At 43.0% G+C, this 26939-nt stretch overlaps 1 protein-coding gene across 1 annotated transcript in view; it reads right to left on the bottom strand.

Moving 5' to 3' along the window:
- Positions 1-222: 222 nt before the first annotated feature.
- The window catches only part of SHISA9 (shisa family member 9), a 261988-nt gene continuing 235271 nt past the window's right edge, over positions 223-26939 (bottom strand). Inside the window, exons 3-4 of the mRNA XM_081888047.1 lie at positions 26372-26527; positions 223-1188 (exon numbers count right to left, since the gene is read on the bottom strand). Coding sequence (XP_081744173.1) covers positions 830-1188; positions 26372-26527 — 515 coding nt within the window. The 3' untranslated portion in view covers positions 223-829. The remainder of the gene's footprint in view (positions 1189-26371; positions 26528-26939) is intronic.

The following is a 26939-nucleotide window of genomic DNA, read 5'->3' as shown; positions in this document are numbered from 1 at the left end:
GCAGCTTAGATTGGGGTGAAGAATCCCCACCAATCTTCTGGCCCTACCCCCACCCCCTGAAAAATCCTGAAAAATGTAAGACATAAAAGTGGGGGCTAAAATCATCTCTCGTGTGAGCTTTCCACTTCCTAGAAAGTCTCCATATGCTTGTCACTGTAACAGTCTTCACAGGTTTCGCGTGAGTCTTTTCTTATGTTTCGTATGTATATAGATATTTTTTGCTTGCTTGCTTGCTTCTTTAGTGACGGTACAAAAAGAAAAGAAAAGGAAACACTAAAACGTAAGGATTTCTATCCAGGCGTTTGCTCGTTGTTTCAGCTTCCCCTTCTTCTCCACAGATCTTAAAATTTGTACAAAAGAAAGCCCCGAACTTCACAATGTCCCTCCCACCCTGATGTATCGTTTTGCGTTGATGCCCATCTAGCCCAAGGCAGGGACGTTGCAGAAAAAGTTCTTAAGCTGATGGATGGTGTCTCTAGATTGTGCTACTTCTCATCATGGATTTGAATTTGGAGAAGAAAGAAAGAAAGAAAGAAAGAAAGAAAGAAAGAAAGAAAGAAAGAAAGAAAGGAAGGAAGGAAGGAAGGAAGGAAGGTTCAGTCCCAAGGGGTTGGTTTCCAGTGTAAAATACAAATGGAGTTCAAACAACCTTCGGTGTATATTGCTATATAGCGCTAACCCAATCTTCGGCTCATAGCTGGCTACCTTCACCAGGAATGTCAACCTCTCCTTGTTCCGAGCTTTTGATCTTATCTCTTCCAGTTGTGTCTGTGTTTTTTCCCCTTGTTGTTTTTTTTAATTAAAAAAAAGAGTAAGAAGAAAGTTGGTCTCAAACAGTCACTTCTGTCTTGCTGTTGGTGATGAAGTATGGCTGTGTGGGTAAGTAATGCTGACTCCGCGTCGTGAGTGGATCACTCCCCGCCGGATCGCCTGCGAGGTTCCTCCCTTTGGTCGCATAGGCATGCCTTCGGAGGGACTGGTCGCTAGGGTCCCAGGTTTTGTATGCTAAAGGGTGCATGTGTGGCTTAGAGGCTTTCGACTTCTGCCCGTTGTGTTTCATGGTGCCGCCCTCGAGGATGTGTGGGCGGTCGTCCTCCATATGCACCGGGTGGAGGGGCAGGTTCCCCTTTGCAGCGAGCTCTGAGAGATGGCGCCGTTTGGAGTAGAAGTCATCATTGACCTTGTCAGCTGGTTAAAGAAAAAGAAAAAGGAAAGAGAAAGCAACGTCAGCTAAGAGTCAGGGGGGAAAACCCAACAACCTTTGAAATACCATACTGGTCCGAATATAAGCAGCACCCACAAATAAGCCGCACCTTTAAAATTCAAGAGGGGGAGGGAATACCCAAATATAAGCCGCTCCCTTATAATTCCACAGGCACTCATACCCATAAATGGCAAATGTAGAAGAAAACCCTACAGCAATATCGTAAAAGCCAATTTGTGTAAGGTTGCAAATTTAAGCTGTACTTTTCATGGTCAGATTTTTGGGGGGAGGGAAGTGCGGCTTATGTTCGGGCCAATACGGTAAAACAGGCAATCAACAGACGACACTGTATAAAAAGACTACGACGTTGGTTAAAAATAAGATACGCTTCCAGATGGGAATAAGACTGTCTTCATAAATAGCGCTTATCAAAATAAAAATACAGTGATATTTCCCTTACAGAAGGGATGAGGAAACTGTGGTCTTCCAGATGGTGGTGGTGGACTCCATTGCCCATCAGCCCCAACTGGCATTGCCAATAGTCAGGGATGCTGGGAGTTGTAGTTCCACAAGATCTAGAAGGCCACAGGTTCCCTATCCTTTCCTTAAGGAGATCTGTAAAATCTTAGCACAGCAGACATTGCTTTCTTTTGTGGTCCTCCAACAATTCATGCAGTCCTACACGTCTTCCTGGGACACTAATGTATTTAATGGTTGCTAGTTTTCTGGATTTTGTCCTGGCATTTGTTTTATTTTTTTATTAGGTTTTAAACCATAATGATTTTCAATATAATGAACAATTACATAGCATTATTATGATTATTTATGATTTCACATATGTCATAGGTGATTTGGATGGCTATTTGTAAACAAGGAAAAGACACAAAAGTGAAATATTATATATCATAGCTGATACCTGAACAGAAGGAAAACAACAGATAACCACATGATCTACTATAAAAAAGCAGTGGGATGTATCCAATGCCAGCCCTACTCAGAGTAGACCTTTTGAAGCTATTGGACATGATAAGTTCATTAAATTCAATGAATCTGAGTGGAACTTAGATGAAGACCACCCTTAATTTCAATTTTCTACAGGTTCTGATGTGTTTTACAGCCTTTGATGGCAGGTATTACATTTCAATATTGTTTCTATAAGAAGTAAAAATATATATGCCATGCTTCATAAAAGTTGCTTGGTCTCCCTAGTTCTCTTCACAAACCCACTTCATGCATTAGTATTTTGGCTATCACCTACAGATATTTGTGCATCATAAATCCAATTAGGTACAGATTTTTCAATTCAGCTGCCAAAATAGGAAAGAGAAGAAAATATGAAAAATTAGACTCTTCCAAAAAGGTTATTTTTAATCTTGCTTCTCAATTAATAATAAAAACAGTATAATAATGTGGCTTTTATTGTTTTTTATATTTTACAATTCCCCTCTTGGGAAGGATCAACTGGAGAGGCAGATTATAACTACAATATTAAGGTAAGCTTTTGTCAGGGAACTGCCATCAGTACTGGAGGGGAAGAGCAAAAGCCAGAGGGATTCCAGAGAGCGTCCAGGGATCGGGAGGAGCAGCCCATCTTCTGGGGAAGAGAATCAGCGTAGCACCAGTGGAGAAGGGGGGCTGGTGGGGGAAGTGGCGAGGCGATCCCATGACTCCTTGCCTGGGACCAGCGGAGAGACTAGAGGTCCTCCGTTGCCCACGCCCTCCCTGCGCAGGAGGCTTCCGCACAGAGAGGTTAGGCAGAGACTAGGCGTCAAAGAACTCCTTTGCTGGAAGAAGTTTAAGAAACGCCCACTCATGGATTCTGCCAGCGATTGAGTCAGCCACGGGCGAGTGGCTGTCTGGACAGAGGAGGTTCACTTTGGCAGCCCAGCCAGGTGTTTGCACCCAGCCAGGAAGATAGGCACCTGCTTACGCACGAGCAACCCCCTTAGGAACCATTACAGCTTTTCTCCATGTATGCATGTTGTCAAATGTCCTGAGGTTCACCCAGATTTTTTTTTAAAAAGAATTTTTTAAAATTCATTTTGGAGTTTAAAAATTGCACCATTGTGAAGGTTTTGTTTTGTATGGTACCTAGAGATCATGTTTTATGAAGCCAGTAAATAGCTAATAACAGCAAATAAATAAATAAATATTTACACAAACTCTGGATTGTAGGTATCATCTTCGAAGAGACTCCCCCACCCTTAGTCATAGAGAGATGGGTTCTATGTACATAAGACAAGGCTGCTGGATCAAACCAGTGGCCTTTCTGGTCTAGCCTCCAGTTCTTACAGTGACTGGTCAGATGCTCGTGGAAAGCTTGACAAGAGCACAACAGCAAGACCAGGAGAAAATCTTGCCTCCTGTGAATCAGCAGCATTTGGAATCTGAGTTGGACTCAAGAAATCGGCATTACTCTAAGAGGCCCCCTGCTGCAATATGTGTGGGAATCATCTGAAATATGGGTAGGGTGGGAAATATGTGACCCTTCAGATTTAGTTGGGTTCTTATTCCCATCACCTCTGAAGATGGAGCAGACTGGTTGGGACTAACGGAACTTGGATTGCAACAACAACTGGAGGACCACAGCATCCCCCACGCCAACCGAAGGTCTTTTCCCCTTGAGAATTAATGTATCTTCATTTGGAAAGATATGCATGTTCAGTCAATTAATCAAATAAACCCACTCTGGTTCCAGTTTGGGATATTTCTCATGTTTGGGATACTAAGCTGCAAAGACAGATTATACAATGATTGCAATGAAAAGATGTTTGCAGTTTCCAAATTGTTCTACGTTCTTGTTGCAAACACATGCCAGATCACACATTGTTCCCCATTCAAAAACAGCAGCTACAACAGACTGGGCTCTTTCACCTAGTTTGCTATTCGGAAAGCCAAAGTCCTTGGCTCTGATGAATGGGCCCTTTTCAAAGATCTGCCCATTGTGTTTCATTTCCCACTTTTGAAAGGGAGCCATTCTGCTGAAAGAAGAATGGAATCGTTGACTACTAGGGATGCACAAATCTGTCAATTTCACTTTCAATCTTTCTTTCATTCTTCTGACCTGAAGGCCAGTTCACACTGTTCCTCCTTCAGTTTGTGGTTTTTAAAATAAAATTTAAAATGTATCAGCATTTTATTTTTTTTTAAATAATATTTATTAAGATTTCCAGAAATACAGAAAGAAAAGATTAAAGTACATTCAAAACCTTATTTTCATACACCCACTTTCTGGGACTCCCTCCTTCCCCCACCCCTACCATATTCCCCTATCATATTGTTGGCTCCACAAGCTCTCAGTTCTAATTAAAACTTAGTTTGTTTAGACCATTAGTCAAATTTAAATTTAAATTTATACAATCCTCATCAATACCCTTAATAAAAGACAAAAGTTCTCTCCCCAGGGCCCACCCCCTTTCCATTCCACAATTTCCCTTTTTTTAATGATAAAGACACCCCACACAATAGAAATATAAGAAAGTAAGAAATAGAAAATATAGTAAATAAGAGAAGGCCAATTCATAAAATAGTTGACAAGCCTTTGGATTCTATTTCTCCCCCCCCCCATCCCCGGTTTAATTTCCCCCTGACCACCAATCCATGTTATCTGCCTGGAATTCTTAAAGTCCATAAATCACATTTTTCCCCCAACTCCTTGCTGGCTTTTTCTTTTTATAATTATTTTTAAAATTATTTTTAAACCATTTAGCTTCAAATCTTTAATAAACCTCCCCCTATTGTTCTTTCCAAGTTGTAGTCCAGTTTCCTCTTGTTCCGCTGCTAAAACGTTCTAACTCAGAAATTTAGTAAGACTGCAGGGGTTATTGTTATTCAGGAACAAAAACTTGCGTTCAGCCCCTTCCTTTCTTCAATAAAAAATTCTATTGTCTCCTTTAGTTGGACACCCTGTAGACACAATATTGTTTCCGTTTTGCAGCTTTCCCAGAAGATAACCAGTCCTGTAAAATTCCGATGGTATTTTTCCACTTACAACCTTCTTTGTAATGTCCCGAAACTCCTCTAGGGGGATTGTTATAACTTTGTTTTCTCTAGTCCAAAAGTCCGATTGTTATCCATGTTTTCGCCATTTTGTATCCAAGTTTTAACGGATTGTAACAAATTGTAACAAAATTAACCAGCAAAGACCTCATAATAAAGTCCTCTTTGAATTTCCGACTTTGACAGCTACTTTGACAGCTGTCAAAATCTCCTTCACTTTTCGCCAGGCTCTCTCCTCAATCACCCCGGTTCCCAGGGGGGGGGGGTTACGTTTTCCTTCTCCCTCAATTCTTCCTCCAGCACAGTTCTTGTAATTTCCCATCGTGGAACTCTTAGTTTTATCCGCAATACAATTCTTTTTGGACCTTGGTTTCCCAGTCCTTGTTTTAGAAGGTTTACAGTAGGGAGGGGGACTGACTTCCTTTTTGGATCCCCCCCCCCGCTCGTATCAAATCCGAAAAAAATTTCTTTTTTTCTCCTTTTAAACCCGGTTTCCAAATTACTCACGGGTTGTTGTTAAAAAGTCCGAATTCTCAATGGAAGAAGTCAGCGCTCTCCGCCGGATGGCATGCGGCTTCGCTTGGCAGGGATAGCAGAGGACTCAAAGCACCACGCTTCTCCCCGGCACCTGATCCGTAGCCTTTAAAAAGGCTCCTTCACGAGTCGGGAGGGCGCTAGCGGTGCCAGCCGAGTCTCCATGTCCACGGCCTCCGTGTCCGTGGTTTTTAAGGGTCCCCGCATCGCCGGTGCGGTAGGACCCAGCCCCTGCCAAGCAGGCTCCCTCCGGAGCTCGGAGGGAGCCCGCCATTCCAGATGAGCTGTTCTCAGGTGGACTCGAATCCCAACCGGCAAATACAGGCTCCGCCATTCTAGCTGATTCTTGGTTGCCTTGCACAACGAAGTCATTCTTTGTTGCCTTGTCATGTGACAAACCTGCTGCACACCCCTCCCAAAAACTCGGACTTGGTGCTGTAAGGAAAGTGAGAGGGAAATGCAGCTGAAAGCACGGGATTGCGCTTGGCTTTGGCGCCAGGTGATCTGACCTCCCCACAAATGAATAAAGATGAAAGTTCAAAATGAAGAGGTTCTCTGGAGGCACTGGACCTGTTGGTACCTGATGCTACTACAGTAGCTTGATTTTAGTTCGCAAGAGTGTAGAGTAACTGTGCTTTCTGAAAGCAGAATGTGTGAGTGAGGTCTAAGAGGTGGGGGGAAGCCTTGGGGGGGGGGGGAGAGACTTCTTTTTAAAGAAACCAACTTTTTTATCTATTTTAAAAACCTCTTGAATTTGAGCATAATGTAACCAATCCCGCACCTTATTTTTTAATTTCTCCAGGCTCTGCAACCTCCAATTGTCTCCAATTTTTTCAATTATTTCCCAGTATTTCGGCCAGTAGGCCTCCATACTGCATTTTAAAGTGCAGCCTGTTCCCAAATACACACATTTTTTATGTGTCGTTTTCCCTATACTTAAAGACTTTTTTTTGCAAGCAGCTTCCCCCAATATACTGTGTTTTCATTTGAAATTTTCACTCACATGAATTTTTATGCACATCATTTATTGCATTGCAAATTTGGAGTTGGGCTAATTCAAAGGATTGGCTTTCATATTGTTTCTGGATGTGCAGATTGGGTTGATTTGTATTAAAGTGCAAAAATGATCTGAATTCCTCCTCTACCTCTCTGACTGATTGTCATGCTGGTTATACAGAACCTCCAGCACTGGAGCCAGTATATTATAGATAGGGAACCTGTGGCCTGCCAGATGTTCTTGGACTGCAACTCCCATCTCCCCTGAACATTGGCCATGCTGAATATATGCAGAGCCCTGCTGGATCAGGCCAAAGGCCCATCTAGTCCAGCATTCTGTTTTTGCAATATATGAGGTTTAGTATGCTTATGTCTGGGACGCGGGTGGCGCTGTGGGTTAAACCACAGAGCCTAGGACTTGCCGATCAGAAGGTCAGCGGTTCAAATCCCCATGACTGGGTGAGCTCCCATTGCTCGGTCCCTGCTCCTGCCAACCTAGCACTTCGAAAGCACGTCAAAGTGCAAGTAGATAAATAGGTACCGCTCCGGCGGGAAGGTAAATGGCGTTTCCATGTGCTGCTCTGGTTCGCCAGAAGTGGCTTAGTCATGCTGGCCACAAGGCCTGGAAGCTGTACGCCGGCTCCCTTGGCCAGTAAAGCGAGATGAGCACCGCATCCCCAGAGTCGGCCACGACTGGACCTAAAGGTCAGGGGTCCTTTACCTTTATGCTTATGTCTGGGAATTAATTTTGATGGAAAAGTTAACAGAAAGGGTACGTGAAAGAAAACAACATGAGAAACGACATAACTTTTACACAACGTGGTCCTCCTTTATTACATATGCATCAAAGAAAGAACATGCATTTAAACCACCTAAGACACACAGGAGCATGTGGAGTGATATTTTTTAAACCAGCAACTGTAGAAATATTTTTTTATTTGATTATATTACTAATGTAATTACCTGGATGTAGTTGGGGCTGGGGTTTTTTTGGGGGGGGGTAGGGGGAAACTGTATTTGATTGCTTGTATTTGATTATATGTTGTTCTTATATTCCTGTAGCAGGAAGTGCCGTTGTCAGCCATTCATTCTCAGAATCTGAACCATATCCTATCCATCACAAATTATATATATATATATATATATATATATATATATATATATATATATATATATATAATTTGTGATGGATAGGATATGGTTCAGATTCTGAGAATGAATGGCTGACAACGGCACTTCCTGCTACACTAAGGTATCATTTCTGGAAAGGGCTTGTAATTCAAGTCATATAATGACTTGTGGGCTTGCAGACATGAGTTTAAAATGTAGCATGAGGAATCAGCTCTTAAAATACTGTCCATCTGCAGATAAGTAAGACTCCAGGAGTACTTAAGTGCTCCAAAATTCTCCAGTTGGGACTTTGCCCATGGTGAATTTCATGGGCAATAATTGCCATGTGAGTTGCTAGGCTTGCATCAAGGACATTAGGTGTTTAACAGCTGCGTGCTCAGAGTTTCTTTTTGGTGCCATAATATGTTCCCTTCCTTAAAGAGATGCTTTTCCTCCTCCAGGTGAATTTAAATTGCTTTTGAAGGAGCCCATGTTGTAAAATTACGCTCTACACGCCTTACCTGTCTCCATCTGTCTCCTTCTTAATTGGCGCCTGAGTGCTTTATATAACATGCAGGTGTAGTTAAAGGGATGTCTTCTCTTTTTAATTAAAACATGGAATGTAGATAATGGCCTGTTCCAATTTCCAAACAAGATCTGAGATTGCATCTTATAGGGCTCTTGTCAGCCTTCATTTCTGCCTCCTTTTGGAGATCTGGAACCTATCAGTGAGGCATTTTCCGTCTGCTAAAGCTTTTAAGTTTGGCCAAGCAACACAGACATGGGGGGGGGGTGGAACTGACCCCCAATATATATAACTTTAGCCAATGAAAAGGAGATGAGCTCCTTTCAAGGGAAGGCTGAGGAGCATTTCTGCATTCAAGGGCTGTAACCCCATACACACATTCCCCCCCCCAAATAATAATAATAATAATATATAATTAGTTGTAGCCATTCTGAATTTTTTTTTAAAAAAAAGATAGCAAAGAATATATATTGGTATAAGTAAATAAATCTCACTATGTCATTTTCATGAGTTTCTGAATTTTTAAGCACACTTTCCCCATTAGAGTACACATTTCTTGGTTGGAAAACGGTAACTGCATAATTTGGAGAAGTGCAAATTTCAAAGGTGAGCCAATTGCCGTGAAAATACTGGGTTTGACACAAAAACCCTTAAGCCATCACAGCTTCTCACTTTTTTCATGCAGAACCCCAAATTCCCAGAGAGCCTTTCCTTCAGTACACCATTTCAACATGTTACTGGAAGTTCAGACCCATGCATCCCTCTAAGTTCAGACCCATTTCCCCTCCCACTCAATATGGCACCACTTCCTGTTTCTCTGAAAACAAGATCCGGGTTACTTGAATGCCCCTGAGAACGTTTTTCACTGTTCCCCACTACTCAGTTGATTGGTCTTCCATAAAGAAGTGGTGAGTGGGAAACCAAAGTGGGTGGAGCCTGTTTTCAAGGCCACTGCTATGGCTGTGAGGGGTGCTGAGGGGTCATGGGCACTGAACCTGTGACTTTCTGTATGCAGATTGTAGGCTCTGCCACTGAACTACAATCCTCCCCCATTAGTCTTCCTGTTCACCACTGGGACAGTAAAACTGCTTTACTAGTATTTTATGGATTTGCATTACAGTCATACCTCAGGTTACAGAGACTTCAGGTTACGTGTTTTCGGGTTGCTGAACCCGGAAGTACCAGAATGGGTTAATTCCGGGTTTTGGTGCTTGCGCATGCACAGAAGTGCTAAATCACGCTTTGTGCACGCGCAGAAGTGCTGAATCGTGACCCGTGCATGCACAGACGTGGTGCTGTGGGTTACGAACGCTGCGGGTTGCAAGCGTGCCTCCCACACAAATCATGTTCACAACCCAAGCGTCCACTGTACTAGTATTTTATGGATTTTTGCATTTTAATTAATCATTTTTTTAATGTCATGCTTACATTTATGTTTTTAGATTCTGTAGTACCTTCAAGAGCCTGTTTGGACTCAGTTCTAGAAGTACATAGGGCAAAAAATGGCAAAAAATGTTCAGCACGTTAACTGAAAAAACAGCTTTTTTTTTTTTGGCAAGAGACAAAATCAGGACCTTGGTCAGGCAGCTCTTCAGGGGGTGGAAATTGCCTTCTGATAGGAGAAACGTAGGGGTTTCTTTTCTGATTAAACGTGCGGGAAGGGCACTCTGTCTTTTGTGCCATGTTTTGAAAGAGTTTTATTACCATATCTCCCATAAATGATTTAGCACTGCAAGCGTCATTAGAGTACTTTGTTTTCCACCCCCATTAACGTTGCAGCTAATTAAATCAAAAGAGGTTTTCCTGGAGTGGCGCGGAACCAGTAGCAGGAAACTTGAGAATTGGGAGAACAGAATCACTTAGCTCGGGTGGAAAAACAGGGGCTGAGGATGGAAAATGCTCCATGAAGACACAGGGAGGAATTCAATGTCACACTTTTCTGAATGTTCTGTCAGCATTTCTGCTTCCCAGACAGAACAATCCACCCCACCTCTACCCCATATGCTGTTCTAGGGGTTCTCCCAACTCTCCAGATTGGATTTGGTGGGATCCTCTGTGCTGGTTTTTCCTATTGTGCTGGTTTATCTGGGTCAGTACTTGGTGCTAAGGTAGACACAGTGCTAATTACTGATCTCCTGCACCACACTTTTGGCCTTTTGTGGGGGGTTGAAATGGGAAGAGTGGATTTTGGACAATCTACTGAGATTAGACTGGGAGTGGTATCATTGTGCTTAAGACGTTCCCACTGATGTTTTGTGCTATGATCGCTCTGCTACAATTTTTCAAAGGACTGCTGCTTCATCTTGGCTTCTTTGCAATTTTCATAAAAGGTGAAGGTAAAGGGATCCATGACCATTAGGTCCAGTCATGGCTGACTCTGGGGTTGCGGCGCTCATCTCGCTTTACTGGCCGAGGGAGCCGGTGTACAGCTTCCGGGTCATGTGGCCAGCATGACTAAGCCACTTCTGGCGAACCAGAGCAGCACATGGAAACACCATTTACCTTCCTGCCGGAGCAGTACCTATTTATCTACTTGCATTTTGACGTGCTTTTGAACTGCTAGGTTGGCAGGAGCAGGGACCGAGCAACGGGAGCTCACCCCATCACGGGGATTCGAACCGCCGACCTTCTGATTGGCAAGTCCTAGGCTCTGTGGTTTAACCACAGCGCCACCTGCGTCCCTGCAATTTTCATATTTTTCACAAATACTTAGATATGTGTTGGGGCCTCCTGGCATTTCATTTTATTCTTTAAAGAAGCTGTGTGCATGCATATGGGAGTGCTCTGAGTTTTATCAAAACAATAGCGCAGAGGGAAGGTGTGTTTCACACCCCCACCCCCCCAACTTCAGTGGCCCCACACCCTGTCTGCAATTAGCTTCTCTTGTTTCCTTACTCAATCTCCCACCTTTCTTCCAAGTCGCATAATACAACATACCTGGTTCTTCTCCCACAACTTTCTCTTTGCAAAACTCCTGTGAGGTAGGTTTTGCCAATTGGCCCAACGTCACCTAATGAGCTTCGTGCCTGAGTGGGAATTTGAACCTGGGTCTCTCCAGCCTTCATCCAACTCTCTAACATGAGGCTTCAGAGCCAGTTTCCAGGAAAGAAAATACTCCATCTGAAGGTGTGGTCTCTCAGCATGTCCAAGCCAAGCATGCTGAGACAGAGCACTCTTCTCTTCTACTAGGAATGAATAGATTCCCTCCTCTCCATCTCACTCCTTCACAGTTCTCTGGGTATACTGGAAAGAACGTATAGAATTTATTCTGAAATATGGATCTGCACTTTCTGGTTCATTTGCATCTTCACTCTGTGATGCCAATGGGCAAGTACACATTGATAAAACACTTTTTTCCCCAGAAGGAAGCCTTGATATGATTATACGCATGATTGAATAGAGACTTTTGCAGTGTTTGATGCATGCAGGTGGATGACTTCAAAACATGTTTTTATACCTCCTCTGAAAGGGGGATTGCATAATTTGGGTATCTGCCCAAAGTAATGCATTACATTATGAATGAAGTGGAGGACTACATCCTTGCCTGCTACAGGATTTCCCCTCTCTGAAACCATCTGAGTTGAACTTACGGATGGGAGAGAAATTCAACTCAGTTTGAATTTAAAGATGAACCTGCCAGAGAACTTAAACACAGCCAGCCTTCTCTGACTTTTACCATGCACTGCCAAGGAAAGTGTGCAGAAATGAATATACTAGGGTACTGTGCGCATAAACGTGCAGATGTTACTGAAAATAACATACAAAACAGCATTATCTTTGTCCATATATATTTTATAGTTTTCCAATGAGACAGGAGAAATTGTGTATACATCAGGGGAAATGGCATACAAAACTTTGCCTATTAGGAGAAATTCACACTAAAACGTGGATGAATTTGCATGAGGACTTCTAAAAGGGGGGGGGGAATCATAAACTAATGCGGAAATGTGGAACACTGAACTGTATGGGAAACACATGGAAGAATATTACTATCATGACCTCCAACAGGTCATCTTTTTGGTGCCTTTTGTAGAGTTTATTTAGAGGCCTGAAACGACTTAATTAGACTCCTTGTCTAATTAACTGGCTATAGAAATGTATTATATCATGAATAAGAGCTGTGCATTTCTGTAAAGACCACAGCATGAGTACAGCAATAGGGGTGGGTGAGCTTCCCTTAAGGCAATCAAATATGACACTGAACAGCAGTTAGGTTTCTTGGGTGCAAGAGATTAGCACAGGACCAATGATCTATCTCCCTCGACTATTAGCCAGTCCTTTGAAGTCACCTGTTGGCTTTGCAGTCAGGACAGTGGAAAGTGTGGTGATTTCATTCTAAGACATTAGAAACAATACATAAAGCCAAGTAGAGCCCTTGCTTAGTGGAGGTCCCAACACAAACCTTAAGAGACAGGAAGAGTGAGAGTAGATAACTTGACCATCAGGACTTTGGTAATGTTGCTAAGGAGAAGATTTCCCAGCAACTCCAAAGGCTGTAAAAGATCTGCTTTCCCATGTTTTCTGCTACATACTTATCAAAGTGTCTGCTTGTTTGCCAGCCAGATTCCCAAAGAACACCTTGCTCCCTTAGCAAGGTTTAAGGATGGGGAAATGAGAAATTTGCCTCTCCCACCCCAGACCTCTAGAGTGTTATGAGAAACTGTACCTATAGCATTGCCCACATGGATGTCACTGAATCCCAGCAGTTGGTGGATCTGGGGAGGGTCCCTAGCTGAGTTGGAGAGCACATGCTTTCCTTGCTTATGGTCTCAGGTTCAGTTCGTGAAAAAGACTTGGTTGGACAGATCTGAAGATCCATCTCCTGTGAGAACAGAGCACTGGTCTCAACCAAATTCTCTGGTGTAATATAAGATGGTTCCTAACTCATCCCAAGATCCTGAAGCTGAGGCTCCAATACTTTGGCCACCTCATGAGAAGAGACGACTCCCTGGAAAAGACCCTGATGTTGGGAAAGAGGGAGGGCACAAGGAGAAGGGGACAACAGAGGATGAGCTGGTTGGACTGCGGGGGGCAGTGGAAGACAGGAATGCCTGGCATGCTCTGGTCCATGGGGTCATGAAGAGTTGGACACAACTAAATAACTAAACAACAACAACAACAACAACCTCATCCCATGATGGCTGGGTCAGAACTTTAAGCGACTCTCTCTCTCTCTCTCTCTCTCTCTCTCTCTCTCTCTCTCTCTCTCTCTCTCTCTCTCTCTCCACTACTCCAGGCATTATAAACATCACAGCTTGAGCTCCTCTTTCCCCAATTTCATTTTTTCTTTGCTGCACATGAATTGATTTCAAAGCTGCCTCAATACAGTGGATGCCTGAGTTTACCTGGGGATGAATGTACAGCTGAAAGGCAACCGTCACTGCATGCCTCCAAACCCCATTTTCAACTGGTAATGCCGTGTGCAGCTGTGACGTGTCAACCTCAAAAGACAATGGTGTTCAAAGCTAGCCTTGCCAATCCAATTTTCCACCTCTTTTCTTAAAAAAAAGGTTTTGGGTTTTTTTGTTCTTTTTTTAAGGCATCTATCTCAAACATAAACAGCAAAAAAGCATACTGTCAAAACCCATCAAAGCTGCCAATATCCCTACATGGCACATATTTTATGCTTTCCGAATTGTCATTGTCACCAGGGTGGGGATGGGGGGGGGGGGAGAGAACTCAACTGACAATGGCTGAACATTCACTGATTGTAAGAGAATTGTCAAGGCTTATGCCGGCACATTTACAGTAATACTATGTGTACATCCCCAGGCACCAGGGCAGCGTGCTTCTACAATGTGCTTGGGAGCAACATTGGAGCTGGTGGAAACAGCAACAAAGACAGACTATAGGTTTATTTGGACCTGTAAGTCTCCCCCTTTTTGAAATAAAGGGAATAGAAGAGGGGTGCATCTATCAAGAAGGGAGTGAGTTCGAGAAACTCCCACCCCCCTCATTTGGGCATCATTAGAATGGAGGTGGATCCGGGATGCAGTTGGCACTGTGGGTTAAACCACAGAGCCTAGGACTTGCCGATCAGAAGATCGGTGGTTTGAATCTCCGCAACGGGGTGAGCTCCGGTTGCTCGGTCCCAGCTCCTGCCAACCTAGCCGTTCGAAAGCACGTCAAAGTGCAAGTAGATAAATAGGTACCACTCTGGCGGGAAGGTAAACGGCGTTTCCATGCGCTGCTCTGGTTCGCCAGAAGCGGCTTAGTCATGCTGGCCACATGACCCGGAAGCTGTACGCCGGCTCCCTCGGCCAATAAAGCGAGATGAGTGCTGCAACCCCAGAATCGGACACGACTGGACCTAATGGTCAGGGGTCCCTTTACCTTTAGTTTACTAGAATGGAGGTGGAAGGCCTATCATTTGATAGAGTAAGGGAGAAACTCATGGCATTGAATGCTGCGAGGTGAGAAATGATGCTGTGGATTTGGGTAGCCAAGCGATGGCCTGCCCATCACACTTACTCCAGGCTATTCTGTTGTGCTTGAGGGTGCTCTCCAATTGCTGGTGCAGAACTAAATGGTTGTCAGTAGGGCTGGGCTAAACACTGTGAGATACCGATGGATCCTGCTCTTATGATTCACTGCTCCCTGCAGGAGGCAAGAGAGACCTGAGCTAGTGGAGTTAACAGGGCCTACAGGAATCGAGAGAAGCATGGGCTGCTTCACAGTTTTTCTCACATTGAGATTTTTGCATAGCACACACACAGAGAGCATGATTTGCGATATGTTGCCAGGTCAAAAATTATGAAACCAATATCACGATGCAGACTTCAAACTGGCTCTGGATTGATTGGTCAGTGTGAAAAGCTCCCTGCCCCAGCACCAATGGGGTGGTTTTTTTGTGGGTGGTGGTGGTGAATAGTTGTGAAAGAGTGAAAAGGCTTTTACTTTCCACCCTCCCCCCAAAAAACATTGCCATGAAAATAAGCATTGTGAAGATGCACCTAGACTTTGCTCTCATTAGTGATGTGACGAATCGTCAAAGCAGTCCGCACCAGGTAGCTGAGCTTGGATGCAATAAACTATGGTTGAGTCAAAATGACTTACCATTTTCTCAGAGCATTTTCTATAGTGTCAAAATGTAAAGGACCGCCTCCCCATTCTGACACTCCTTGTGAATATGTTTCCCAGTTTACATTGTCCACTCTCATTCATTCTTTCTCAAATGAGTTCATTTGCCCTCAAGTGATCTCACCCCATAGTGGTGGTGTTCTGTTCACCACACGATCTCTCATCCACTGGGAAAGTAAATTGTGTAATTTGGATTCAGACCGTCTCTCTCATTGTTGTAAACCACTTTGAGGTCTACGGGTGAAGGGCAATATACAAATGTAGTAAATGATAGTAGTAATAATTTACCATCAGTAACTGTGAAACCTCAATGACACACAAAGTTGTGATACACTGTCCCATTCACAATTTAATCCTTGATTGACTGGGATGACTAATCGAGAAGTGGTATCTTCATTTTCATTTGACTTTGCAACAGTGGTGTTATCCCGTTGCCAAATCTGATTGGTTGCACAGTGTTGTGACAGCATCCTAGGTATTACATGATCCCTGATTGGTTGGAATTGCATAGCTAACTAATCCAGAAAGGTGAAAGAAACTTTAATGGGGATGGTGTCACTCAATGAGAGAGTGGAATTTTTCTTCTTCTTCCATGAAATATTTATATCACTCTCCCTCCTAATTCACCATTTTAGCAATAAAAGAAAAGGAAGTAAAATAGAACATATTTGGTGGAACCCAACAATAAACCCAAGACATCACAAGCTAACTGGTACCTCTCCTATGACGCCTGTAGCATCATTGGGACCAGCATGCAATTATTTCTCAGCATTTCAGAAACGAGGTATGCACTTTACCTCTCACCATTAAAATGGTGAAGATGGGAAGTGTCTAGATTGGTGGCTTAAGGAAAGGCTTAAGGATAATGAATCCAGGGAGATCCTAAAATCTTTCAAAGGCGTTTGATGCTTCAGTGTATTAGTGTAACCAAATTAGCTTGATCCTACGTTGATCCTGGCGATTATCTCCTTGTTTGCTGCAGTCATCTAAATTCCTTGAGAGGTACCACATCACCATGTCTCCCTCTCCCCTCTAGTATGGACTGATATGCCTGTACTATCCCAGCCTTGTCAATCATTAGGAACCCCGAGGAACTAACTTTTTCTTTCTTTTTTTTAAGGAAAGGGTTTTACTAGCGCTGTGCTGTTTTTATTATCTGCATGTTAATAGATTTTTTTATATTGTATTAGAGTTTAATTGCTATTTAAATAAAGTAATTTACTTTTAAAAACCTATTATCTTTTATATGTTTTTAGCGTTCTGTATTTTATCTGTGTTGTTTTAATTTGTGGAAGCCACCTGGAATCCTGGTCTGGGAAATGCACACACACACACACACCTGTACACAGGTGCGAGAGGAGGGCTCCCCAGCCATGCCACAGATTAAATTTCCTGCAGCCATGCCTCCTGCCAGCACTGATTAGACAACGGGGTCCCGCACAACACCAGTGACGTGGCCCAAACAGCAATGAGGGGGCATCAATCTCCATTCCCCGCCAAACCACTGCAGGGGGGCCAATGCCTGGCCGCAACACCACCCACCAGAAAAGGTGATCGGACTTCCCAGAGTTGCTTGGAAAGAGAGATTCACTGTTAAACCACTCTAGACACTGTAGCTCTGTGAGGGGAATAAGGGTCTCCTCATAACTCTCAGAACCCATAACAAACTATGTTTCCCAGGATTCCTTGGGAGAAGCCCTGACAGTTTAAAGTGGTATGCTGCTGCTTTAAATGTATAGTGCAGATGGGCCTTTAATAAGTACTATTTTATATTTCTATCAGCATTCAGTTCTCCATATAACACCACAGGACTTGTTTCCCTTACTATATGTTCTTTTTTTTGTTTCTGCAGAAGTGGAACTCTCTCCTTCTGACTGAAAAGCCTGTTGACTCAGTGACAGCCGACGTCGTCTTAATGGATCTCGTCGGCATCACAAGGACAGTTCCTTAATGTGCAGTTTTGTCACATCAGTGTGGAAATTTCACTAAGTGCTAAATATGTGGTTTCAGGTTCCTATTCTGCAGGCGACAAAAAAGATCCATTGAAATCATCATGCCCATTGTGTGCGAGCTTTTCTTCTCCTTAAAAGTGGCGACAGCTGAAAAGCCTAAATGGTGAAAAATAGTGGGTTTTGTCTTCCTGTGGGAATGGGAACAAGGTCGCAGGCGTTCCAGTTCACAGTAAACATAGGTTTGGGTCAGGTGGCAATAGCAATAACCTCCTAGGAGGCTTAGTTTGGTGAGAGTCAAGTACAGTCATACCTCATGTTACATTTGCTTCATGTTACATATTTTCAGGTTATGTCACGCGGCGACCCGGAAGTACCGGAAAGGGTTACTTCCGGGTTTTGCCGCTCGCGCATGCGCAGAAATGCTAAATCGCTGTTTGCGCATGCGCACAAGCGCCAAATCATGCCACACATCTGCACAGATACAGCGCTTCAGGTTGCGCTCTTTTCATGTTCCAAACAGACCTCTGGAACGGATCCCATTCGCAACCAGAGGTACCACTTTATACATTTCCAGAGTTAATGTTAAATAAATTACTTCTGGTAAATGAGCCACCATAGCAGCTAGAGGGCCATGAAAGCTTGTGTCCCAGGGCAAGTCTGGACCCAACCCTTCAACTCCTCTTGTTTCTCCCTCCTTGCATAATTCTGGATACTTTGCAAAACCATTTTGCCCCTTAATATCACTGGAACCTTCCAAGGGAAAGATACTGGGATGTTCTTGGACTGAATGTTCTTGAGGGCTGAAATAAATTTCCAAATCTCTGCAAATGAGGGCTCTTGTACTATGTTCCTTGGATCTGTTGGGTCCCAGAGCTCATTTCACACGACATTTCAGTCAACCCTGCTCTGAAGTAAAAAAAAGTCAGGCGATGTTCTCCACACAAAAACCCTCCCCAATATTAGCTGTGCGATAAAATCAGCTACGGAATATGTTTTTTCCTAGAATGTAAGAGAGCAATACAGAGAAGTTGTACACTTTATTCTGAACATAAAGCATAAGTTTCCTTGCTGTCAAACTAAGAGCTTTTTTCTTCTTGACACAGAGTACTCTCTGTACTGAATATATTACTTTTAATACTCACGGTAGCTTTTCCTTCCTCCCTAAGAGGAAGGAAAAGTAGTTTGCCGATTTGACTACCAAAGAAGAACTGATCGAATACTTTGCCTTAAAAAACACCAAAACCGTGCAAGATACATTTACACCTAGGGATGGATGAATCAATCTGTTCCCATCTTGGGTCCGTTTTGCATGTGTTCATTCATATGTCTGTTCCTTCCACATTATTCTGCTGCTTTATTTTCAAAATCAGTATGAAAACTGAAACTAAATCCTGAAAAGGCAGAGGTGATATGTGTCCTGACTTTCTCAAGCCCAGGAGGTGGGGAGATGGTCTGTCCTGAGCAGGCCCTTGACTTGGTGGTGCTCCTGGACTCAACACCGTCCCTGGAGTCTGAAAGCCCTTAATGGCCTCAGACCTGTACCTGAAGGAGCGTTTCCACCCCCATCATTCAGTCCAAGGCTTTTTCTGGTGGTTCTCTCACTGAGAAAAGTAAAATTACAGGGAGTCAGGTAGAGGGTCTTCTTGGCAGTGGCGTCCACCCTGTGAAATGCCCTCCAAGCAAATGCCAAGGAAGTAAAGAACTACACAACTTTTAGAAGACATATGAAGGCAGCCCTGTATAAGCAAGTTTTTAATGTTTGATTATGTTTTATATGTATTGGCAGCCACCCAGAGTGGCTGGGGCAACCCAGTCAGATGAGCAGGGTATAAATAAAATAGTAATAGCAACAACAACAACAACAGTGTGGATGACACCCAGTGACTAGGAGTCCATTTTTTCCAGCTCTAGCTGGCTGGCGAATTACAGCCCCTTTTGGGCAGAAATGACCACTTTATTCCATGTTCTGGTAATGTCTCCGTTAACAAATACTAATAAAAAAAGCACCAAGCTTCTCGAAATAACAACCACTCATTTCTCCTGCCCACAAAATAACCATACTCAGATTTGTTTGGAGGTGTGGCTTTGAAGAAGACAGCTCTGAGCATGCTCAGAACAGCTCCTGGGTCTACCCAAATGATAGATCAGTTAATGCTAAATGCCTTACCCGGATTGAGATAATGATAACAGGAGGGAAATGAAAACTACACAAGCAGGACAAATAGTAGCTCTGTTAAAACAAAACAAAAAAATGTGTGTGTTTTTCTGCCTGGTGGCAATTGAGTGGGACCTCCTAGCCAAAGAAATACTTTTGGATTGAGATTGGCTGAGTGGTGCAGAGGGATGATTGGCCAGAGAATAGGCGATTGTTGTATCCAGGACTGTCTCTACGTTAAAATGGATTTTGGAAGGATTTGTGGGACAGAAAAGAGTATACCACTAATACACACACACACACACGGCATTTCATTTGATAGGGTTGAGCCCTTTTTGTCCTAATGGACCAGCCTCCAGTGCTTAGAAATCCTGATGGGTGCCATGTTGGCAACTTTTGCATAAATTGACCAATGTCTCATACACCTAGACCTGTGCACAATGAAGGACATTTGTGGATTTAGCCAATAGAACTCAAACTCAGCCAGAGATGGGTTACTCACTCCTCTTGAGAGTGTCTCTCCCATTGTATCTGTTCTGCTAACATCTTTCTGTCATGTAAGTAAAGGTGGTTGTCAGATCAGCTAGCCACAAGTCTGACAAACAGATTATCTTTAACCTTTAAATCTTCTTTAAGTTTAAACCTGTCATTCAACCTCTTGGGTTATCCATATTCATGTCTTTAAGATGCATTCCTGAGACATCTTTGCTCAGGATGAGCCATTAAAACTTTGAAGATCCTCCAAATCCATTTCTAATTCCATTTTCCTTTCCTCTGATGTGTAAGGTTCTTTATTATTAGTAGTGTAAAGTAAATGTTGCATTTGAGTCTGAGTAGGGGGTACAGAAGTAATTCCCTGCTTGCTCTGAAATGTGTTGAGCCTTAAGTTATGCTTATGCCATACATTTAAAGCACTTTGATACCACTTTAAAGAGCCGTTGCTTTCATCAAAGAATTCTGGGAGCTGTAGTTAGTTAAGGAGCAGTAGTTAGTAGTTAGTTGAGAGCAGTTAGGAGACCCCTGTTCTTTTCCCAGAGCTATACAGAACTAGAGTGGTTTAATAGTCATTTCTTCTTCACAAGGACTCTGCATGAACCCAGTCCTTGATGGATCATCTTCCCCCACCAGGAACTAAGACTGCCTCTCCCAGAAGTGATCCTACGTTACTGCCATGTAGACTTAGAGTGCCCAAGTCCCAATGGGATTCTGGGATTTCTTGGGGGATCTGTTTCATTTCCATGACAGGAAAAAATCATTCCATACTGGGGGTTTTTCAGTCCACCCAGAAGAAATCTTTAATTAAGTTGCCCACATTGGAAATTATGTTGATGTCTAGAACTTGGGGATATCAAATGAAGATGAATGTTGGAAGCTTCAGTGCAGACAAGAGAAAGTCGGTTTTCATATACTTGTAGGAGCAAATGCCAAACATTAACTAGGCACTGGATGAAGATGTACCTTTTTTGTCTATCCTGAAGCTTCCAGTAACTATTGGTTAATCAAGACATGCTCAGAGCCCCTCTCCTTAACACCAGTGTTTAATAACTGTTTGCAAAGCTTTACTCTATTTGCAAACTTGTCTTTCTGCTCCTTTCACAATCACTGACAATTGATAGTAAATTGGGGGGATGGGACTGTAAGTCTGGCTGTGCTTGCCAAATTTTTTAGGACTGCTTGACAAGCAAAAAAGTGAGATGGATGAAGTGCAGTAATTCTAAGTGTGCCATAACTTGGCATAGAATCTGTTTTGATGAGGGCAGTTCCTCCAAGTGGGCTGCAGCTCAGTGGTACAGCATCTACCTTGCATTCAGAAGCTCCTGGGTTCAATCCCTAGCATCAGAATGTCCCCTGTCTGAAACCCTGGAGAGCTGCTCAAAGTTTGTGGAGGCAATACTGAGCTAGGCAGGCCAATGGTCTAACTTGGTACAAGGCAGCTTTCTGTGTTCCTGTGGAGAGGCCCACAACTGACCTTTGCAATATAACAGCTAAGATCAATCTAGTTCTTGTGTTGTTGTTGTTGTTTAGTCATTTAGTCATGTCCGACTCTTCGTGACCCCATGGACCAGAGCACGCCAGGCATGTCTTCCACTGCCTCCCACAGTTTGGTCAAACTCATGCTGGTAGCTTCGAGAACACTATCCAACCATCTCGTCCTCTGTCGCCCCCTTCTCCTTCTGCCCTCCATCTTTCCCAACATCAGGGTCTTTCCCAGGGAGTCTTCTCTTCTCATGAGGTGGCCAAAGTATTGGAGCCTCAGCTTCACGATCTATCCTTCCAGTGGGCACTCAGGGCTGATTTCCTTAAGAATGGAGAGGTTTGATCTTCTTGCAGTCCATGGGACTCTCAAGAGTCTCCTCCAGCACCATAATTCAAAAGCATCAATTCTTCGGCAATCAGCCTTCTTTATGGTCCAGCTCTCACTTCCATACATCACGACTGGGAAAACCATAGCTTTTACTATACAGACCTTTGTTGGCAAGGTGATGTCTCTACTTTTTAAGATGCTGTCTAGTTCTTGTAGAATCATATAATTGTCAAGTTGGAAGGGATCTCAAGGGCCATCTGGTCCAACTTCTTGCAATGCAGGAATCACAGCTAAAGAATCCTGGACAGAGGGCCATCCAACCTCTGTTTAAGAACCTTCAAGGAAGGGGAGTCTACCACCTTCTGAGGGAGTCCGTTCCACTATTGGACGGCTCTAACCATCAGAAAGTTCCCCCTAGTGTTTAGTTGGAATCTCCTTTCTTATAATTGGGATCAGCAATGTGAGATCAGGTGGCTGGGCTAGCTGGGTCTTTGGCCTGATCCAGCAGAGCTCTTGTTATGCTCTGATGTTTCCTTTCTGCTTCTCGCTTGGGTGGGAGAGATCCATGGCCCAGGGTGGTGAATCAAAGGGAAAACACCTAGCCGAGCATTATGTGTAAACCTGAAGATACCTGAAGATACATGAAATCATTAAATGTATCATCCTCTGGATGTGACAAACGATGCATTAATCTGTACTTTGCAGCCTGCTTTTTCGGCATTAAACCTGGAGAGATATCCCTAAGGCTAAGACTCCCTTGATCTATTTTCCCTCCTCCTACAGGCGTTTCTGGAAGCTGAAAGTTCAAGATTTTACTCCTGTCTGACACAGAGATTTGGAGGAGGGAAGGGGGAAAAGTACCACTCTTCTATTAGGTTTGCAGTCCCTGGCTGAGTATTTTCAAGGAAACGTAAGTCTCTTTTTACAAGTCTAGAAGCGTTGATGGAAACACGGTCAGAATATATTAGCCCTGTGCTGCTTCGACTTCCCCATTTTTCAAAACAACATCAGACAGCATTATCTGTCCTGGAGCCATGCTTGGATATTTCCTTTTTATTTACAAGAAAAGAGCACTGTTTCTTGGGGGTGTCTTGTCTTCCATTCCATTATTTCCACTGCTCACTCTGTGTATACACACATCTTAGCCAAACTTCCACAGGCAAGAAGCAAGTAGCTTGCCTGGAATTCAGGACCATATTCCAGGAGAAATATCGAGAGGAAAAAGAACTGCAGCAACGTTGCTGTACTTCTTACAGATATGCATCTGCCTCCCCCAAATTCACAAAGCAAATTTATATTAAATCTGCATCTTCTAATGCCCATTGATAGAGCACTGCATTAGTTTCTGGTCTTCCTCCTTTTCCTTGACCCTCTTGAAAGCTCTTTTGGTTTGTGAGCTGTTTTCATGATTTGGCCAATCAAGGGTTGTATAGCCAGCATATTATAGTACCATGTAGCAGGTTGGTGGATCTTTCTTTCACATGTGGTGGACTTGTAATAGGGTTGTGATAGGGTTGTATCTGGGGTGAAAATCTGAACACAAATGTTGTTAAAACAAAAAAAATTCCTTCCAGTAGCACCTTAAAGACCAACTAAGTTAGTTCTTGGTATGAGCTTTCATGTGCCATCCATCTCATACCAAGAACTAACTTAGTTGGTCTTTAAGGTGCTACTGGAAGGAATTTTTTTTGTTTTGACTATGGCAGACCAACACGGCTACCCATCTGTAACTGGAACAAATGTTGTTGATTGCCATTTCCGATCTATTTGGAACTATTATTTATGAAAAACAGCACTGCCCACATGCTTTGCCATACATCTGGATTTTCCCAGAAATCTTGCCAATTTTTGCCTGAACACTGCTTTCAACCACAGTATTCCGGGTATTCTGGACGTATGGCAACCCTAACTTGGAAGAAAGTGAGGGTTTGGGGGGACATGACATACGACAAGATAAAAAAGATGTTTAAAGTGATTATACCAAAACAACCGGAAGCCTTTCTCTTAGGGATTATTGGGACAGAAGTTCCAAAAAAGACGATTAAGTCATTTATGTAAATAACAACAGCAGCCAGGATTCTCTACACACAAAAATGGAAGGAAGAAGTATTTCCATCCAAAGAAGAATGGATAAGTGAGGTTGTGGACTATGCAGAACTGGCAAAGTTAACAGCCAAAACAAGAGAATCTAACGATGATTGCTTTGTGGAAGAATGGAAGTCCTTTTCGATTTAAGTAAATATTATAGTATGATGAACTCGCAAGCAGGACTTGAGATATGAGCAACAGAAGGAATTAGAGGGATGTGTTGGTATAAGAGATAGGAGGTATTGTGCAGCAGAGGGGGAGAAATTAAAACACCATGGAAAATGGGGTGGGAAGTCGGAAAAAGACAAATTTATTATGCATTGAAGTATATATGTTAAATTTTTGAAAATTTTCTAAAATTTATTAAAACAAAAGCTATTATAGTATCACAAAAACCATCATATTTCCTTAGATGGTGACATCACAAAACTGTATCAGCAGAGTCAAAAGGATTACTCTTCTTCCTCTGAATGACAGAAGATTTTTACTCCAATTTGCAGCCCCTCAAACTCTCATCCAAACTAGAGGAATTTTTTTTTTATGAGATCACCTTCTCCCCCACCTCATTTGAGGTCAGGGTTACTCTAATGGCTGCAAGTAAAGGTTGACCTGTTTATGCAATCCAAATGCTGAACTAATTCCACAGAGTCCCTGAGATAGTCCTCTTTCTAGCCAGCTGTGATGAACAAGTCCAGGTACGTTACCTCTGCTCTTGTCATTGGCGCATGAGTGAGCAGTGACCATTTAAGCATGGGAGTAAAAAAACATGCTTGATGAATCGAAAAAGAGAGAGAATAATTTATGCAGAAAAACCACTTTCAGCACTTTTCTACATGAATAATAAAGTGCTGGAGAAATCCCCCAAGAGACCACAATCGTGTCAGTAATAAGGAAAAGTCTGAAAGCAGAGTTTGGGCACATGTGTCTGAAAACTTTCCCTTAACACTATTGGCCAAAGTAGCCTTTCTAGAAGAAATATACTAGGGCTGTGCACATTGGCTCTGTGTGTACCACGAATTGTGAGCCAGGGTGGTGGAGAGGGAACCAAGGGGGCATAGTAGTTACAGTTGTTGGGCCAGGACCTGGGAGACCAGGGATCAAATCCTCACTTGGCCATGATGCTCAGTGGGTGACCTTTGGCCAGCCACTGCCTCTCTGCCTAACCTACCTCACAGGGTTGTTGTGAGGATTAAATGTGGAGGGAGAGAACCATGGACACCACCTTGAGCTCAGTGGAGTAAAGGTGGCATATAAAAGCGGTACCTCGGTATACTTACGCTTCAGGTTACATACACTTCAGGTTACAGACGCTTTAGGTTACAGACTCCACTAACCCAGAATAGTACCTCGGGTTAAGAACTTTGCTTCAAGGATGAGAACAGAAATCGTGCTCCGGCGGTGCAGCGGCAGAGGGAGGCCCCATTAGCTAAAGTGGTGCTCAGGTTAAGAACAGTTTCAGTTTAAGAATGGACCTCTGGAATGAATTAAGTACTTAATTTTATTTTCAGTCCTAAAAAAAGCTTGGTCGGCTCTCACTTCATCAAATCTGTCCCTCTTTGAAAAAAGTTTGGGCACCCCTGCACTAGAGCAACAAGACTTTGACCCCTGCTCCTCCTCCTCTTGCACCCTCCATGCCCCCCCAGATCAGCTTTATGAGAAGCCCCAGAAGCCCCAGAACAGCACACAGAGGGAGGAGAAGGAAGAACATTCCATTTGGTAAACGTAAATGTTGGCACTGATGGAACAACCGTAATAGTGCAACATTGAAATCCATCCAAAGTCTTCACAGTAGGCTAACTTTTACTTAACGTACACCTAAGCTAGTCATGGTGGTTCATTTCAATAGGCCTACTCTGAGCAAACATTAGCTGAATATATTGTTTACCCAATGCATTGAATACCCATTGTTTTTGAGCTATGAAACCAAGAGGTTAAATGCTGGGCTTTGTTGTACACAGCTTAAAGCTTGGTATATTATTTAAAATTTAAAGAGACAGGGGATTATCAAAGTGAGACTATGGAAAACAAAGATCCCCCCCTCCTAATATTGATGAAATAGTTGGACTTGTGCAAAATAGCTTTGCTAGATTTCTTTTAAAAAATACACGAGGGAGAGCTTAATGAAACCGAAATAGGAAAATGTGAGAAATGGTATTTTATGTATGTGAAATATGACACGATGTATTTATAATAATTTTGTGTGAGTGATAGAAAGAATGAGGTGATTTACCATAATAATTTTGAATATATGAAAACTTTTGTACATTATTTTATATGAAAAAGCGGGCTTGCTGCTTTTACAAAAGCCAAGAAATCTTTTCACCCCATTTAGCTGTGTGAAATATTAAATGGACATTGGGGCATTCAGCCTGCTGACGTGGCAAAATTAATGAAGGAGGGGAATTCAGTATTCTTTGCTTACCTACTGCTTTTAGGGATGCATACTTGTTAAGCTCCTTCCCTGGTGGCTGCTGTTCATACGGATTTGTGATCTGTCCCATGCTTGGGAAGGAGTGTGGATGTGTCAGCTGTGGGAGAAGAGGCGATGTTGGCACCACGTTGTTCATCTGTGTTGCATCTGTATAAGAGAAGTAAGAGGAAGATCATCTCACCGAAAACCAATCAGACCTCTAAGGTTCAACATCAGGGAAATGTCCTGCCTGTAAGGCAATTTTAGGGGTAGGCAATAGTGTCCTCCAGGTGTGGTGGAATACAATTCCCATGAACCCCAAGCAGGGGATGATGGGAGCAGTAGTCTAGGGTCACCTAAAGGACACGGTATTACATACCGTATTTTTCGCTCTATAAGACACACCAGACCACAAGATGCACCTAGTTTTTGGAAGAGGAAAACAAGAAAAAATTATATTCTGAATCTCAGAAGCCAGAACAGCAAGAGGGATCACTGCGCAGTGAAAGCAGCAATCCCTCTTGCTGTTCTGACTTCTGGGATAGCTGCCCAGCCTGCATTCGCTCCATAACATGCACAC

This window comes from Podarcis melisellensis (assembly GCF_964234715.1).
Source record: "Podarcis melisellensis genome assembly, chromosome: 14".
Taxonomy (NCBI): domain Eukaryota; kingdom Metazoa; phylum Chordata; class Lepidosauria; order Squamata; family Lacertidae; genus Podarcis; species Podarcis melisellensis.
This window is presented reverse-complemented; position numbering and strand designations above follow the sequence as displayed.